The sequence below is a fragment of the Silurus aristotelis genome, assembly GCF_946808225.1.
Source record: "Silurus aristotelis genome assembly, chromosome: 4".
Taxonomy (NCBI): Eukaryota; Metazoa; Chordata; class Actinopteri; order Siluriformes; family Siluridae; genus Silurus; species Silurus aristotelis.
Genome location: NC_139577.1, coordinates 17,249,845 through 17,267,434, shown reverse-complemented (window position 1 = coordinate 17,267,434; position 17,590 = coordinate 17,249,845). Strand labels below are relative to the sequence as shown.

General features: G+C 37.5%; 1 protein-coding gene across 1 annotated transcript in view; it reads right to left on the bottom strand.

The window, feature by feature from the left end:
* Positions 1–17,590, bottom strand: part of LOC310725062 (protocadherin-15-like) — a 210,646-nt gene that overhangs the window by 38,951 nt on the left and 154,105 nt on the right. The window contains exons 23-24 of the mRNA XM_083539669.1: positions 11,729–11,869; positions 11,477–11,589 (exon numbers count right to left, since the gene is read on the bottom strand). Coding sequence (XP_083395795.1) covers positions 11,477–11,589; positions 11,729–11,869 — 254 coding nt within the window. The remainder of the gene's footprint in view (positions 1–11,476; positions 11,590–11,728; positions 11,870–17,590) is intronic.

Here is a 17,590-nt window from a genome sequence, read left to right as displayed (position 1 = left end):
AGCAAATAAATCTGAATGAAACCATGTGGAAATGTATTTAGTGTGTCTAAATATGTGTATATTTTTCAATGCTCAGCTTTTTGGGGTTGTGTGGCAGTGAAGGTATTGTCAAGAAAGGTTCATTCAGAAGTACAGTAATGTGTAATGAATTCCAAATATGTCTTATTAGTGCCAGCCTACTATTAATAATCTGTTGTACTTTCTGTGACTGCAATGAGTCAGTAAGAGACAGAGAAAGCAATAAAGAATAGAATAGAGCTGAATATGCTGGAGCTTGTCACACACACACACAAACACATGCAGTAAAACCCCCTTTTAGGCTGAATTTCCAGTAGTGTTTTTGTTGAGAAAATAAAAAACAAACAAAAAAAAACCCAATCACACTAAAAAGCAGTACTGAAAATAAAGATTAAGCAATAAGCTTTGTTGAAATTCTTCCCTAACCTTTCTCTGTATCCATTCAGAGTAGGTTCTAGAGACTAGTCTCAGGTTTTTTTGTGTGGTTTTAAAGATGCTACTGGGCTTGGTTAATGGTATTAGTATAAAGGATTTACTGTAGCTGCTGAATCAAAAACAGTTAAACAGTACATTCAAAGCTATATCCAAAGAATAAGCTGAATGACTTTCAGCTGCCTATTACAGGCTTAAGCTAAAAACTCACTAGACTATAGCCTAAGTTATTATTAATGCCATCCTGTCACATCAAAATCGCTGCTGCTGATTACAGGGATTTCAAAATGAAGCTGCTCAGGTGTAGAAAATAGTCAGTTCAATATCTAAGTGAGTCTGTCTGTCTGCTTATCTATCTACTGGTCCGTAAATGGTATTTTGAAAGCAGGCAATGCGATTAGAGCAATTATTTTCTCACATGGTTACAATACACCGCGTAAATACAGATATTATTTTGATCTGGAGAACATCTTGACCTTTCTTCGATCAGACAACAAAAAAGCAAGCATATGTGCATGTGTATCTGTTTCTCTCTGTATGTGCTGTTATTAGATCTACAGAGCCCCATAATTACAGAGGGTAGGTTAATGAGCTGTACAGAGAAACATTTTATCTTCTCTTCATCTCATTCTGCCCTCATTCAGCAACCGGTCTTCTGACTGCGTCCTCCTCTCGGGAAACTTGAATAATACTGAATCGGAATTAAACCCATGCCCAAGCTCTAGGATATAAGAGTGAAACACAATCATCTCCAATGCAGCTGCACTCCAAAATCCCCAAAACCTTCCCTACTCTAAAAGCCCAAGTGTAAATAACTCATTAGACTTCATATAGAACACACTGCTGTTGACTCATAGGATATTATGATTAAATATTCATTCTACCTCTCCTGACTACATGCTCAGCAGGATTCAAACCCCATGTGAAAGTCAAGTTTGCAGACACATAAGACCACTAGATATATATATTTTTTTATACTAAACTCTTCATAGCTGTTTTTTTTATTTGTTTGTGGTGCATCACTGAAGATCTGTCTAATCAGAATCCAAATAAAATGTAAATGTAAAAATGTAAAAAAAAAAAAAAAAAGGCGGGGGCGGGTGGAGATGGTGTTCTCCGTGCCCCCCGAGGCTACCCCTCAGGCAGTCCTTTTGTAGGTGCTCCTAGAGGTAGTGACCTGAAATAGAGTGGCCAGCCGATCAACAAAAGCACTTTCTGCATCCCACGTCACTGTGTTTGTGCCGGGGCTTGCCTTTTTTCCCAGACCTGCAACACTGAGGTGTCCAGGTCGTGGGCTAGGCTTTTTTTCTCCCGTCCCTTCAGTCCCAGGGTGTCTCTATATTCCCTGGGCGATGCGTAGTCCCTTAAATCCCTAGCGCTACTCACCAAGCCCCTGAGAACCACTGTGCTGGTGGGCAAGTCCTATGCATCAACAGGCGGTCTTCGACAGGTTTCAGGAGGCAAAGAAACAGTCCGCAGCATTCCAACGCTTCCTCCCACGTTGCCCCTGTGGGCCTGCCCACCACAACCAGGCACCTCCTGGCATCGCAAGGTGCAAAGACAGTGCATCGCAACGCACACTCCCCCCAAAAGGGATGCAGTGCAATGCTACCGCACTATACAGTGGCCACCCTGCCCCAGCACCCTCAGGGAGCTCGATCGTTAACCCTGCCACTCAAGATGTTGACCCTGAAGGAGGTCATTTCCCAAATCAGATCCAAGGACTGGTTTGTGACCATAGATTTAAAGGATGCATAATTCCATGTATCCATCCTTCCAACTCACAGGAAGTTCCTGAGATTTGCTTTAAGGGCCGAAGCTTACCAGTATCAGGTCCTTCCGTTTGGCCCTCCCAATCTTATCATCCCTACACTGGCTACCTGTTAAGTTTCATGCTACAATCCGTCATGCTCCGTTAGATCTTAAAACTCCGGATTTCTAGTAGTTCCTAGAATAGCAAAGTCCACTAATGGTGGTGGAGCATTCTTACATTTAGCTCCTAAACTTTGGAATAGTCCCAGTTTAAGTGCAGATTAAAGAAGATTCTTTTTAGCAAAGCCTACACATAACACATATCACATCATAACCTTGTGCTCCAGTACATCTGATCACATGCACATTATCAACTTGTGCTTGTTAATATTATGAACAGCGGCTACGCTAATTCCTCTCCACTGCTTCTCTTTCTCCACCCATCCCGAGGCATCCTGAGGTTGCGCAGCTCCAGTCACATCCCACCTCATGGGTTAGCAAGTAAATGCCAACCCCGCAAACATCCCGAACCACCTACAGAAGTACCAGCACCATTTGGAACCCACTTAATGTGGAGTTTGGATATTGGACTTCTTTGAGAGTTTAAAGACTCTGGCATGGAGAAGCTGGTGTTGGATCTATGATGATCGCAAATGTTGAGCTATTTTATGAGTTCATAGTAGCTCCTGGTTCCACAATCTCAAATGACTGTATAAGACTGTAGAAAGGACATTACTCATAATCACACATTCCAGTGCTCATGTTAGTCCTCACTCTTCAGTGTTCTGTATTGTTTAATGACTGATAATCACACTCTTGATGTCACCCAAATGAGGATGTGTTCCCCTTTTGAGTCTGGTTCCTCTAAAGGTTTCTTTCCCATAACATCTAAGGGAGTTTCTAATCAGGGGTAAATACACATTGTTCACCTTAACTGTTAAATTCTGTAAAGCTGCTTTGAGACAATGTCTCTTGTGAAAAGCGCTATAGAAATAAACTTGACTTGACTTGACTCTACCCCGCACCTTCACAAAGTGCGTGGATGCGGCACTGGTTCCGCTGAGGCTTCAGGGCATCCACATTCTAAATTATATTAACAACTGGTTGATATTGGTTCAATCAGAGCAACTGGCAGTCTGGCATCAAGATGTCACTGTTGCCCACATGAAGGAGCTGGGGTTAAGGCTGAAGGCCAAAAATAGCTTTTTTCCATTACAGAGGACCACTTACTTAGGCGTAGCATGGGATTCGGGCACATCTATCCCCTGCTTGTGTCGAGTCCATTCTCACACTGTGAAGCAGTTTCAGAGACTGCTGGTTCTTATGGCAGTCGTGTCCAATGTGGTTCCACTTGGCATCCTGCACATGAGACCCCTTCAGTGGTGGCTCAAGACCTGGGGGTTTTCTCTGGGGGGGCAATCCACTTCATACGACCAAGGTCACACGGTGAGCCTTACGTGTCTTAGATGTGTGGAGAGATCCAAGGTTCCTGACTCAGGGTCTCGTGCTGGGAGGTTCTGGGCATCACAAAATGCTTACAACAGACCCATCTCCCACAGGGTGGGAAGCGTTCATGAATGCCTGCTCCGCTCGAGGTCTCTGAGGGAGTTCCTATCTAACATGGCACAAACTGCCTCGAGATGCAGGACATTTGCAACACTGCTTGCTGGTCCACCCCGCTGACTTTTGCTAGGTTTTATAGCCTCGACCTCAGTTCAAATTCTGGCCCCTCTGTCCTTCACCCTAGCTGTGCCCATCTACACTAGGCAGGGATTGGTCAGTCTGGCTTGATTGGACTCTCGTTCCCAAAGAGTTTCTGAAGAAGCTCGAGCTCCAGGTTATGTAACCATGTAACCTGCATCTCTATGACACACTGCCTGCATCCCTGCAGCAATTCATTTTCTTTTTAGAAGCTGGCGCTGGTTTCACTAAATGTGTTTTTAAGCTTCCTGGTTGTAAAGTGGACAACGCAGAGGCGTTCCCAAAGCATTTCTGATGCAGCGTTTCGTTCCATCAGGGAACCATGGTTACATACGTAAACTGGAGACGTTCAGTGTGAATATCTCACAGTGCTGCACATGTGGATGCCAGAGTGAGTTTATCAAGCTGCGCCTATAGTCATAGCAACCTTGCCATAAGTATGCATGTGCACACACAGACACAACCACACACACACGCACACAAAAACACATCTGCACATTTGGCAGTTGTCTAGCACACAGTCAGCAAGCTCTGGCTCACACACAAAATCTGGCACATGACTCGCTCCTGTCCTCTTACTACACGGTGCAGAAATATACAGTAATCTATAAACGTATAGACAATGTGCTTAGGTTTTTCCCTCAGGGCCTTTTTACAAAAAAAGGTTCCATCACTACTAACAATGCCTTACACTATACATCATTTCTGTTCTCCTTATTTGCATTGAACATGACACACAAGCTTTGCAGCACTACTTGAAAACACTAATGATGGCTTGTGCTAGTGCATTAGTTGTGTGTGTGTAAAACTACACACTGCACACAGGCATGGGCTGCTGACAGGTCCAACACTCAAGTCTGATGACAAGTGGGGGAGAAGGTGTTACGAGTAAACACACACTGCTGTAGCGCTGGGAATAGAGAGAACTTTATTCAGATTTTTCAAAGGGTGTCAGGGGCAGAAGCCCAAAAATATCCTATATATGTTGTTTTTGTCAGTAATAATAATAATAATAATAATAATAATAATAATAATTATTATTATTTTATATTATAAAAGCGAGGCTTTTATAACACATTTATAATCATTGCATAAATTATTTATAGGTCTATGCTAAAGAATTTATGGTCAGCTTAAATCAAAGCTCATGAGGTGACATTACAGGGTTTAATGTGCCTGTCTTTTTGTCTTTACATAAAATTTTAAAGAGAGAACAATCTTCTGTTCCAAGGTTATTAATGAACTTTAAATATAAGGTTATTTATTAAAATCAATTATTTTTAAACTAATTAAAACCTCATAAAAGTGTTAGACATGCAAATCGAATTACCATTTTAGTTTTAGGGCATTGAAACTAGCAATGTGGCAGGCATATGGGCTTTGTAAATATGTGCAGATTTTTTTAAGAATGCTATTTCATAATAAGATACATGAACACATCTAAATATAGGCTTGATGTTAAATATTGCACATAAAACATACAAATAAATGTTTTTTTTTTTTATGTACAAAATGTAATGCATGTCTTTGGGTTGCATATCTGTAGGTGCCTTTTTGGAGAGGTTAACTCTACCCTGATTATACTACCAAAAGATTACTTAGCTCATGCATAGCTGGCATGTCCTTGTTTTTGTAAATATATTGGTTTGATGTTTTCTCAATTTTTATTTACTGTCTGATGAATAGAAATGTACATAAATGTTCTGAATAATAAGGGTTATACAAGCAATACAGGTTGTTTCTTGGGAGAAAGTATTGTAATGTAAACACAATTTTGAATCAACATGGGGTTGAATATCTCCCCTGCGGCAGATTTCAAATGTCAACTCCTGTTGCGCCATTTCACCCGCATCAGCACAAATGAATTTCTGGCCATGTAGCAAAGATACAAGTTGAGTTAAAAAAATAATAAAATACACCTACAACCAAATATGTCATACTCATAGCATCATGGCAGCACATTAAAATAAACAAATTGGTTGCAGCCAATATGCATTAAATATAGACAAATAGACAAATATATAGGTTTACTTATAAACTGCATGCTTTTGTGTTCCCTTAATTTTTTAATATTAAGCATGTATTTGATTATGTTTAGGCCATCATGTTGTTGACATCTCTAGATGGCCAATGCTATCATTAACTGTGCATGTATTTTATTTTAATTACATAACTTGTGATCAAATAGCAATTTGAGGCGATTTGTCTCTTTTCTGTACCTTAATCTTTAAGTTTATCAACAAATAGAAAAAAAAAATTAAATAATGATTTGTTTCAATTAAAAAAAATCTACATGTCAAAATATTTTTAGCAGTGCCAATTATTTTGGCACATACAGTATGTAGCACTTCTAAAATAGCAGCGAAACGGGCCATTTAACATTCACAGTATTTAACTTATAGAGTACACAGCTAACAGCAGGAGAGTATTAAAGCTGTAATTAATTAGTTTGCTTCGCTCAATGCTCATTATGATAATTTTTTTTTTTTTTACCACACAGGACCAAGCATCTTAATGCTATAATAGCTCATTGTGTATTTAAATTCTTCACTGTTAAATGATTAATTATCCCATTATTAATGATAAAAAAAAGGAAGGGAGCCTTCTGATATACAGTATGTGTCTAAAAGCCTAGGTGCCCAGTTTTTTTTTTTTTTTTTTTTTTTTTGCTAATGCCATCATGTTCGGTAGCCCAGGCAAAGATAAACGTGTTTTTGGGATGCCAATTTCACCAATGTCCACTCGTGCCTAAAAGCAAAGTGTTGATATTATCACCATTCATATGCAGCATGCTGTACAGTGCATTAGCAAGAGGATCGGACTTTAATTTACTTATCACTTTGGAAACTATGGTACTTGCGAACATTATTGTCGTGAATAGAAGAGCCGGAGGAGCAGTATGTGGGAGGAAGGAAGGCATGATCCACTGTAAGAAATGTACCTATTGCAGCCTGAACTTTATTTGCACACTTTGCAAGTGTACTGTGTGTGTTGTTAGAACAAGACCATAGTAATAATGTAACTAAATATGATTACACTGATCACATGTGTGAGTGGATACTAATACAGTTAATGAATAGGAATCTGACTATTGCACATATTACTGTTATTATCAGAAAGGTTCTAAGTGAGACTAAAAGTCAGATTATATATCCATTAAAGGGTGAAGACAATTTAAAAACAAACAAACAAAAAAAAAACCCTAAAGAATAAACACTACAAGAATAATTAAAATACAGTAACACAATCTTAATCTCTTTGGTCACATGAGGTTGATTAACTGTAAGAATTATAATCACAGATCATGCTGACAAGGGTGACCAGATGCAAACAGACCAAATGTAGTGCAAGAAGTACAAAGTTTGTGTGGGACATATTTCTGACACTAAGAGGCCTATCTTTTTATGTATATGTAAATCTGTCTGCATTTTATTGTCTTCGTCCATGTACACTGCACAATGACAAAGTGTATCTCACTTTCTCAAGCTCAATGAATAAGGAACATTTATATGCGGTCCATTTATATTATTTAGCTTTATATGTCATTTGTACCAAACAATGCAACAAAGAGAATCATTACTGCATAAAAAAAAACATGAATAAAAATATCACAGTCCTACAGAGGCAATGAAGTTCCATTATGTTTACTTTTGTCGCTGATGCAACTGATATTTTCCACCTATTTCATTTTATAACTTACATGAAATATTACAGTAGTAAGACAAAAAAAGCTTTTGCTAAAACCTTAGTCTATTCGAGCTGTTCCGATCCAATCATAATTCAGGACATCATGTCAAGTTGTAGGATGGAGGACAAAACAATAAAATGTTGTGAATTACAACAAAAACACAGCAGGACGTCTGGTCACCCTAAAGCAGAACATGCTAACATTTCTACCTCAGTGCGTTCCAGTTTTTCTGTGGACATAGTTCATACTTAATGGAAAAAAAAATTTAGGTTTAGGACCTTTTAGAGAAAAACAGATTGCATTTTCCATATGGGGTAACACAGGGTAAATCTATAATCTGAGATATGGCAAGGAGGCAAAGGTCAGAACCAGGAAGTATAGCAAATACAAGGTTAAACAATACCTTGTACACTTTAACCAGCACATAATTAAATGTGTGGAATTATTATCCTCCTACTTCATAGGCCAAGTAGCTGTTTACACTATAAATGTCACCAGAAGAAAGTCAGAAAGACATTAAAGCATTTGTTTTTTTACAGTATTCCACAGAATACTTTTTACGCTTCATACGTGACTTTTTTCTTCATGATATTTACTGTTCACTACATTAAAGCATTGCAATCAATTAAAACAATTAACAATCAATTCCAGTTTATGAATATCTAATGTTTGATGATGAGCCTCACACAATAAGCATGATAACTGCAAATACAATTTGTGCATTTTTTTTATCTCAACAATTGCCAAAATATAAGATCATTTTTAAAACATCAAAAACCATAAGTGGTATTTTCAAGTAGATGAGTAACCAGGATCTGCTGACTCACGATCGCCTCGGCTGATATATGCATATGGTTCATTCAGTTTGCCACCCTTTTAAAGAAAAGGCTGTATAGTCTTTTCAAAAAGACAAATCCTGAAACAAGCCTTATGCAGTGTTGTTCATAGAATATCCTGCTACCGAAATGTGCAAAACTGATTAATATTATGTTTTGTTTTTTTTTTATTGTTGTAGCGTTTAAAAAAATACCTCATTTGCATATGTAACGGTTTTTATATATAAAATTACATTTGTTTCCTCATTTGTAGCCATTCTTCAAACCTAGTCTGCATTGTTGTAGTCATTTATTTTGTTAAAGATTTGAGTCTTTGGGGTGAATCAAAATGACCACCACAAACAGATAATGTTTTAAAAATAAAATTGTTTTATAATAACGTTAAATCTTGAAGGAAATTATGCAAGTTAAGGACTCCCTGTAGATAGAAGATTTTAGGGTAGATTATTAATCACAGATGAGAGCTATTACCAGGGCGGGCACTAGAGGCCATAGAGCTAATCAAAATCACTGATATCCCATGACCTCTGCTCACCTTAACACAATCCATACTGCAAGCTCACCATTCATATTGTCTAAAATGCTGACCCATCACTGAGCCTATACAAATCCCCCTCCAAGCCAAATATCAAAATGTGCTAAAGAAGCCTCAATGCTGCAGATTCGGTGCTAGAACTTGAACTCTAGAATGCTTGTGCATGCCCAGCAGTAGCTGCGCTCATGCTCTCAGCATTTTACTTGCATATTTATCCAGAATGCTCATTAAGCACTCTGGGTTTTAGAATATGTCTCTGAAAACAAACAGTGAATTATTCTTAAGAAGAACAAAAATAGCCCTAGCAATGACAAGACATGATACAATTCTTTTTTTTTTTTTTTTTTTTTTAAATCCAGACATCCCAAGTATTCAAAATTACTGTAATATTTACACACCAAAGACATTAAGAATTAAAGGAGTTTCAATTCATTCTGCATGTGCTGCCAAGAATTTGTGCTACCTATCCTTTCATTTTTGCAGCATTGAATTCGTTGAGATAATGACTTTGTAAAACAATCTATAATAACAAGGTGGAGAAGCACTGTCACAAAGTGCAGGCAATCACAAGAAAATGTATGTACATTTAGTCTTTAACATTTAACCACTCACAATTTTGATTAGTTGATTTTAAACTCAACTGCAAGCAAATTTAGCCTTAGTGCAGCTTTTAGGTTACAGCACCAAATGTTCAATTCTGAAGTGTGGCATATATTTTATTAATGTTAGCCCAGGAATCATAGTCAGATAGTGAGCTCTGAACAGATATAAACACAGATATGAGAAATGTGAATTACAGAATAATAATAATAATCATCACCATCATCATCATTGTATTATTCCAATTTAATTTAGTTTTTAATTTTTTTGCCAGAAAGATTCCAAGGCTTGGTTTCTAAGGTTCTAAGGCTTTCTAAGATTGAGACTGAAGGTAAAAAAAAAAAAAAAAAACAGCACTCACACTACTTTCAAAAAGATGAAATATTGATAGGAAAAAAAAACTATCTACAGTGCATCTGTAAAGTATTTACAGCGCTTCACTTTTTCCACATTTTGTTATGTTACCGTTTTAGTACAAAATAGATAAAATTAATTATTTTGCTCAAAATTCTACAAACGATACCTCATAATGACTACATGAAAATAGTTTTTACAATTACAGACGCAATCTTTTTGAGTATGATGCTACTGTTCAAGCTTGGCACATCTATTTTTGGGCAGTTTCTCCCATTCTTCTTTGCAGAACCTTTCAAGCTCCATCAGGTTGGATGGGGAGCATCGGTGCACGGTCATTTTCAGATCTCTCCTGAGATGTTCAATCAGGTTCAAGTCTGGGCTCTGGCTGGGAACATTCACAAAATTGTCACTTCTTTGTTAGTCTCCCAGTACCTGCCACTGAAAAACTCACTCTAGGAAAAGTCCTGGTGGTTCCAAACTTCTTCCATGTACAGATGAAGGAGGCCACTGTGCTCATTGTGACCTTTAATGCTGCAGACATTTTTCTGTACCCTTCCCCAGATCTGTGCTTCGATACAATACTGTCTCAGAGGTCTACAGACAATTCTTTGGACTTCATGACTTGGTTTGTGCTCTGACATGCACTGTTAACTGTAACATATCATAATGAAAAAAATGGAAGAGCTATGAATACTTTCGGGATAATAAAAACATATGGAGGCCGAGTGCAAACCAAAATTATAAGCTGCAAGCATGATTACATTCCAGTCAAATAAGTGAGGCTAATAAACTTTGATGACCAGAATTCACAGACCATGCGGACATTGCTGGCATGTTTACATTTGTGCTTTCCAGTGTTTCTGTGAGAATATGTGTGAAATTCATATTTAATAAAAACAAATTTTAGGGCTAATTCCTGATATTTAAACCACAAAATTTACACACAGCTTGCATTAGTACAGAGCACAATCAGAAAAGGGAGACTTAAATCAAATGTTCTTTGCAACAAAGCAAGAAACAGCAGACACCAAAAAGTCAGAAAGTGACATAAAACAGGTTAAATACAAACATTTTCCTTTTGTTAATATACTTATGAATTCCATTCACTATCACATACACACTTACAAACCCATTCACATAACTGTCTACAAACAATTTGGAAATGCCAATCAGCGCATGTCCCTGGACTGGGCAAGAAACTGGAGTTTCCACAAAAAATCCCCAGGAGAACAAGGAGAACATCCAAACTCTGCACACACCAAAGGCCAGATTCGAACCCCCAACCCCCAATGAGGCAAATGTGCTAACCAGTAAGCCAACCTGTCCCCAATGCTTGATTCACATCCCTAATTTTACACTGTTAAAGTTGCCAGATCAGATATTACTGAAGTCTGAATAAAAATATTACCTCACTGACTCCTTAATCATAGCATCAGACAAAACATTTTCTCAAGAAAGTTACATGCAAGAGTTCAGTTACATTTAAATGTAGAAGTGTAAAGCCAAATTTAACCATTCAGTTGTTTTACAGAGAAAAGTACATTCAGTAATTCTTACCAGTACTCCTCCTCTGTGAAAATGGGTATTCTGGAGGGCTGCAGGACAGTGATTTCCACTAGCGTTGTATTCATCTTCACTGGATCACCCTCGTCAAAAGCAATCACTATGAGCTGCATTAGCAGGGATATCGAGGTAAGTAAGAATAGTAAAAAAATAAAAATAAAAAAACAACTGCTCAGATCAATTGTAATAAAAGCAAACTTTTCCTTTATGTGTGTAACTGGAGTCGGTCATTATTCTTAAACTCACTCGAAAAGTAGTACTTGGCACCTCGTTCAAGTTCACTTTAGTGATGACTCTGCCTGAGGTATCCTCTACATCAAAGATGCTGCCGCTGTAGGGAGACTGTTCCTGGTCCACTCTGTACCGCACCCTGCTTGCTGGTGTCCCCTACAACCAAAAGCATAAGCTGTTGACAGATTATACATTATTTATTCACCTGCGAGCAAGAATTCATTGCTCGCAGGTGAATTATTTATTCACCTGCGAGCACCTCTCTCTCTCACACACACACACACACACACACACACACACACACACACACTTACACACAACTGTGTGACTGATCCGCACAAGCCGGACTCAACACCCATCATACACTTCGCTCACCCAGGTTTCAATACCAATCACATTTTTCACTATCTCAAAATGTTTACATGCCGTCTGTTGCCGATTCCGGGACTTGTTATTTTGCACAATATTCTGTCCAAATCCTTTGGTTACTGTTAACTTTATTCTTGATTGCTGCTACTGCTGAATTGCACAAATTCTGTTTACATCTTCTGTTTACACTGCACCTTATTCTGTTACGACAGGTTTTACTGGTGGAGCTATTTATATTTTGTGTATTGTCCTGCACTGTCCTGTGTTGTCTTGCACTGTCTTGTGTTGTCTTTTGCACTGTTTGCACCAGCTGCACACATGCACTTTATGTGGCGAGGATCTTAGTTCTCGGCCCTGTGTCTTTCTGTTCTGTACTGTTTGTTTTATGTTGTTCTATGTAGCACCTGGGTTCAAGAGGAACGTTGTTTCATTTCACTGTGTACTGCATCAGCTATATATGGTTGAAATGACAATAAAAGCTTCTTGACTTGAAATTACTACTTGTTTCATAGTGTGTCTGCGTGCACATCTGTGTCTCTGCACGTTGGCTAAACTAATCTAAAATTGTTTAATATCTTGAGGCTGGGGCTACATTTAGGCAGTAGCTACATTAATGATTATGTCAGTAAAAATGTCACACAAAGATAGCAAGATAAAAATGTGTGTGTGTGTGTGTGTGTGTTTTATCTCAAAAGCAAATGCAGAGATGATTTCCAGCGCTTGATGATAACAACACAGTCCTTAAACAATTCTGCCCATACAATCCAACCTCCCAAAGCCTGGATAAAATTTATAATGAGATATATTAATGAGTGATTTCTTTCAGAATGAAGCTGCAATAGAATCTGTGATCACAAACCCCAGCCTAATTCAACCGGAAGTTTACAATTGTGCGAAAACATGGGGGCAAACAGATATACTTAGCAATCTGTAGTACATTGCCAACCATTTTCTTGTGCATACAGACATTCTTGAACACACACTTCTACAGATGAAAGGCAAACTTGTACAGCTCATTCTGTTATTTTGCCAATTCCCTCCTACCAGCTAGCGCTTTCTTATCGCACGACTGATGCCAAATAGGGAGGGTAAGGGCAAGCACATGCTTCCTCCGAGACATATAAAGCCAAAGCATCATTTTAAACCAGTAGCTCATGCTACATCACAGGCTTTTTGGGGGAAAGCGCTAACGATTCTCTTCCACATTCATGAGCTCATAACTGACAGGGGAGCATGATAATGCCTTACCTTCCAAGTTTTCTGCAAGGAAATGTTTACTTAATATTATTTGGACAAAGTCAACAGCAACACAAATTTTACAGTAAAGAGAGGTTTGATGGTATAAATGGTATAAAAAGGAAAAACACTTCAATAAATGCTTTTGTAGTATACCAATCAGTACTAACAACAACCAAAAAAAAAAAAATAAATAAAAAAAAATAAAAAAATAAAAAATACTTTTGTCACCTAATTACACATTTGCAGTATGACATACAGTTCAATGCGGTTTGCAGTGCTGTTTTTGCTGGTCTGTGACATTAAACCATATACAAAACAAAACAAAACAAAAAAAAAAGATTGAAGAAAAGTATTAATATGAATAAAGTAGGGGAATACATTTTACAATATTATGAAATTAAATGTATCATAAAAATAAAAAAATAGAATTACCTTTTTTATTATTTTATTGAAATATATATTGTATATACTATATTGTGTGTTTACCAAATAAAGTGTAGCAATGAAAGATGTGCTAATTTTAATTATACTGTATATGTGTGTGCTAAAATCAGGTTGAGGCACGGAGTATTGTGTACAAGTCTCTAGGGCTCTAGTCCATGGAATTCTCCTGGTTGAGGGTCTTACAATAAAAAGCTCCTCCTTGTTCTCTGTATTGTATTGGCCTTCAGGGAGATTAAGCATTTCACTGATCAAAACAGAGTGAACAGTCCTTTTTTAGGTCCATCAACATCTCCCTGGCTTTGGTTCAGCACTGCTTGCTGTAGATAGACTGCAGGTCAGGGAGCTCAGTGCAGACGGATTCTCAGCTGACTATATCCCCCTCTGGAGAGCTTGGTTCCCATCAGGATGGAGCAGATGCAAAAGTTCCTTGTACACCTTGGAAGTCAGTGTCTAAGGTGGAACAGATACTAATGGGCCTTCACCAAGGTGTTGATGTGCCAGTGGTATGACAGATGCTGCATGATGTTAAGACTAAAGTACCGAAAACTTAGGGTTATTGCTATTCTTCTGCTTTGAACTAAAGTTGCACAACCAAACTTTCATACTAGTTCTTCAGACTTTAATTTCCTCCAATTAGACCTCAGAGCTGTTACCCAGGATCAGGCCCACTACAACAGTGGCATCACCAAATTTTACAATGATGGTCAAGTCAGAAGAGGGCACACAGTCCTATGAGCCCAAGAGGTATAGCAGGGAACTCCGTACACATCCTGGGGGGGTCTTTTGAGCTGATAGTGAGAGAGGATGAGATATACCTGCCCACCCTTACTGCTTGTGCTCTGTATGCTAGAAAGTTTGAAAATGCTATCATCATTTCCCTTTCTGGTGTTTAGGTGGCTCAGGGTTATGTGAAGGAGATGTGTGATGGTGTTGTTTGTGGATGACACTATCAGAAGCCCTAAGAGGCAATGCACTTTTTGTCTTTCTTTTTTCCTCATGATTTTCCCATGTTCTTTACAAAAACAACCTAAAAGTTTTCTTGTGACCTAATGTTTATTACAATATAATTGATTTGATTTGGATTTTTCATCTGTTCCTATACTTTCCATTTTGTTAATTGTTTAAAAAAAAAAAAAAAAACACTATTAAGACATTTTTGAAGGCATTCTTACTTTAAAGCATTTTTTTTGTTTGCTAAAAACACGTTCATAGTTTACACAAAACAGACCCATTTAGTACAGATTTACTATACAAAGCAAACGAATTAGGCACATTATTTAAATGTGTGAAAGTAAATAAAAAAAGTAAGTGCTAGTTCTTGGAATTTTATTTTAATATTAGAATTACCTTGTGAATTTTTTTTAATGGCATTAGATTGAAGGTGACACTATTTATAAACATTTCATTATGGTAGGTGGTCAGACTTTAATGTAGAAGTCAATAATTGACAGACAGAAACCTATTTCAGCCTGAGTGAGACCCTGATCACACTTAAAATTACAGATTCTACAGATAACATACCATGTCATTGATTATTTTCATGCAACAGCATGTCACATTTTATTCCTTACTTTAAATTACATCATTTGTAAATCTAAAAGAAAAACACAAAAATATTGACATCAGTTCAAAAGCTTCTCTACAAATTCAAAATCCAAACAGTGAATTTAGAATTCAGCAGCCACTATGTGAGAGAGGCAGGTTAAAGGTGTTACTCTTTTCTTAGTAGTTGGGGTTTATGCTCTCAAACATCAGCTCACTGTTTTTGTATTCTATTTAATTTTCGTATTTATTTTTTAGAGAGTGCATTATCTGCTCGAGGGCTTGTTTTTGGAAACGAATAACAGCTTGTTCTATTGCTAACTTCAGCTCTCGAACTCATCTCTTGTCTGAGTTTAACAGTTACCTATAAATGTTTCATGTTTTATGTGACAGTAAACACAAACATTCATTAGGAGTTAGGAGTGCAGAAGTGGGGGAGAAAAGCCGCACTTCCCGCCTCAAATGCAGAAGTGAAAGCTGGAAAAAAAAAGTTACGTGTCTCACATTTATGCCAAACCTGTGTCTCAGTGTGGCTTTTTTACCTTTCTATTTTTTTCTTTTCTTTCTATGCAGCATTTAAGATAAAAAATTATGTTTGAATAATGCAAAAGTTTCTGGCGCTAAAAGGCATAGAAAGTGAACAGTAAACCTATATTTGGAGATTGGCAGCATGGGAAAAAAGACGATGCAAAAATGCTGAAAACGGGGATGGGAGGGTGGGGATTGGTCGTCGAATTTGACCTTGATTGACTATGAGATCACGATTTGGCCCCTAATGGGTTGCTTTGGCAAGTGAAATGGATGACCAAATGACTGATCATTACTGTGCTGTTAGATGTTAGTAACATCCTTGTAACCTTCTCTGGCCTCTGTACAGTTTGGAACAATCATGAAACGGCTTATAATGAGATCTCTCACATCATCGCTGGCTAACTCGCCATTTCATCTGCACTTGAGGAAACAGCAGGTGTCGGAATGGCAGCATCGCTCAGTTTAATGAGTGTAATTAAGGAGACTTTTACACACACACACACACACACACACACACACACACACACACACACACACACACACACATACACACATACACACATACACACATACACACATACACACATACACACAAACACACAAACACACAAACACACAAACACACATACACACATACACACAAATGACTAAATAAGGATTTGGGAAAAGAGTGAATGTATCTCTTGATAGGCAATCTTGTATCTTTTGATCCATTCCACTATTACGAGTTCAGTGCTCAGGAAATGCCAGCAATGTTTAACATCATCCACAGCTCCATTGCACGTTTATTACCAAAGAAAGCAATCCAAGGTCATCAACAGACCAATGATTTCACAAAATTAAATACAGCAATCTTTCCAATTCAAAGCTGGAGACAGTTGTCCCACTGTGTAATCATAGGCATTACAATTCACTTGCAACTTCCAGCACTTTGCCTAGAGCTATTTGCCAAAATTCAGATGCCACGTAACACATTCTAGTCCCGCGATTCCGCTCGCAGCTATGTTGGTATTCAGGGACTATGATTAATGATTGGATGTTGCAATATTTTTGGTTTTGTTGAAAAATATGGGAAAGATTCATGTTTTTAATTAAGAATTCATAAATGATTCATAATTGGTTTACAAGAAAAATAAATTACAGCTCTTAGAGCAGCATATGGGTTGCAAAGACAATAAAAAGGGCAGAGTTTTTATTAGTGTGAATAAAGGGTTTTCCCTAAAACCCCTGCAATTGGCTTAGCCTCTCTCTCTCTCTCTCTCTCTCTCTCTCTCTTTCGCGCTCTGCCTCAAAGGTCAAATTTTAGGTTCAGGACAACAATCATTGTATATATCATTGGTGTAAATATAGACACATAATATACAGCTGATTTCCACTTGCTAAGCTATGCTCTGTGCTAAAAAAATTAGTTACTGACCATAAAGTCTATACAATAGGTCCATACAGTATGTGAGATGAATTAATCTGGGAACAATTAGGGGACAAATCACACACTGATTTATGTTTGGTGAGATACTGGACAATGGTAAAACATGCAGTTCATAATCACTGATGCTGGTTCAGGTAAAAAAAAAAAAAAAAAGGTTAATCGAAAATTATATACATAAAATACCCTGCAATTAATTGTACAACTTCCATTAATGAAATAAAACAAATAAAAATAAAATCAATAAAATAAACAAATAAATATCCCAAAAATCAATGGAATGCTTGTTGATAATCTAGACAAAAATAAATAATTAAAATCACATA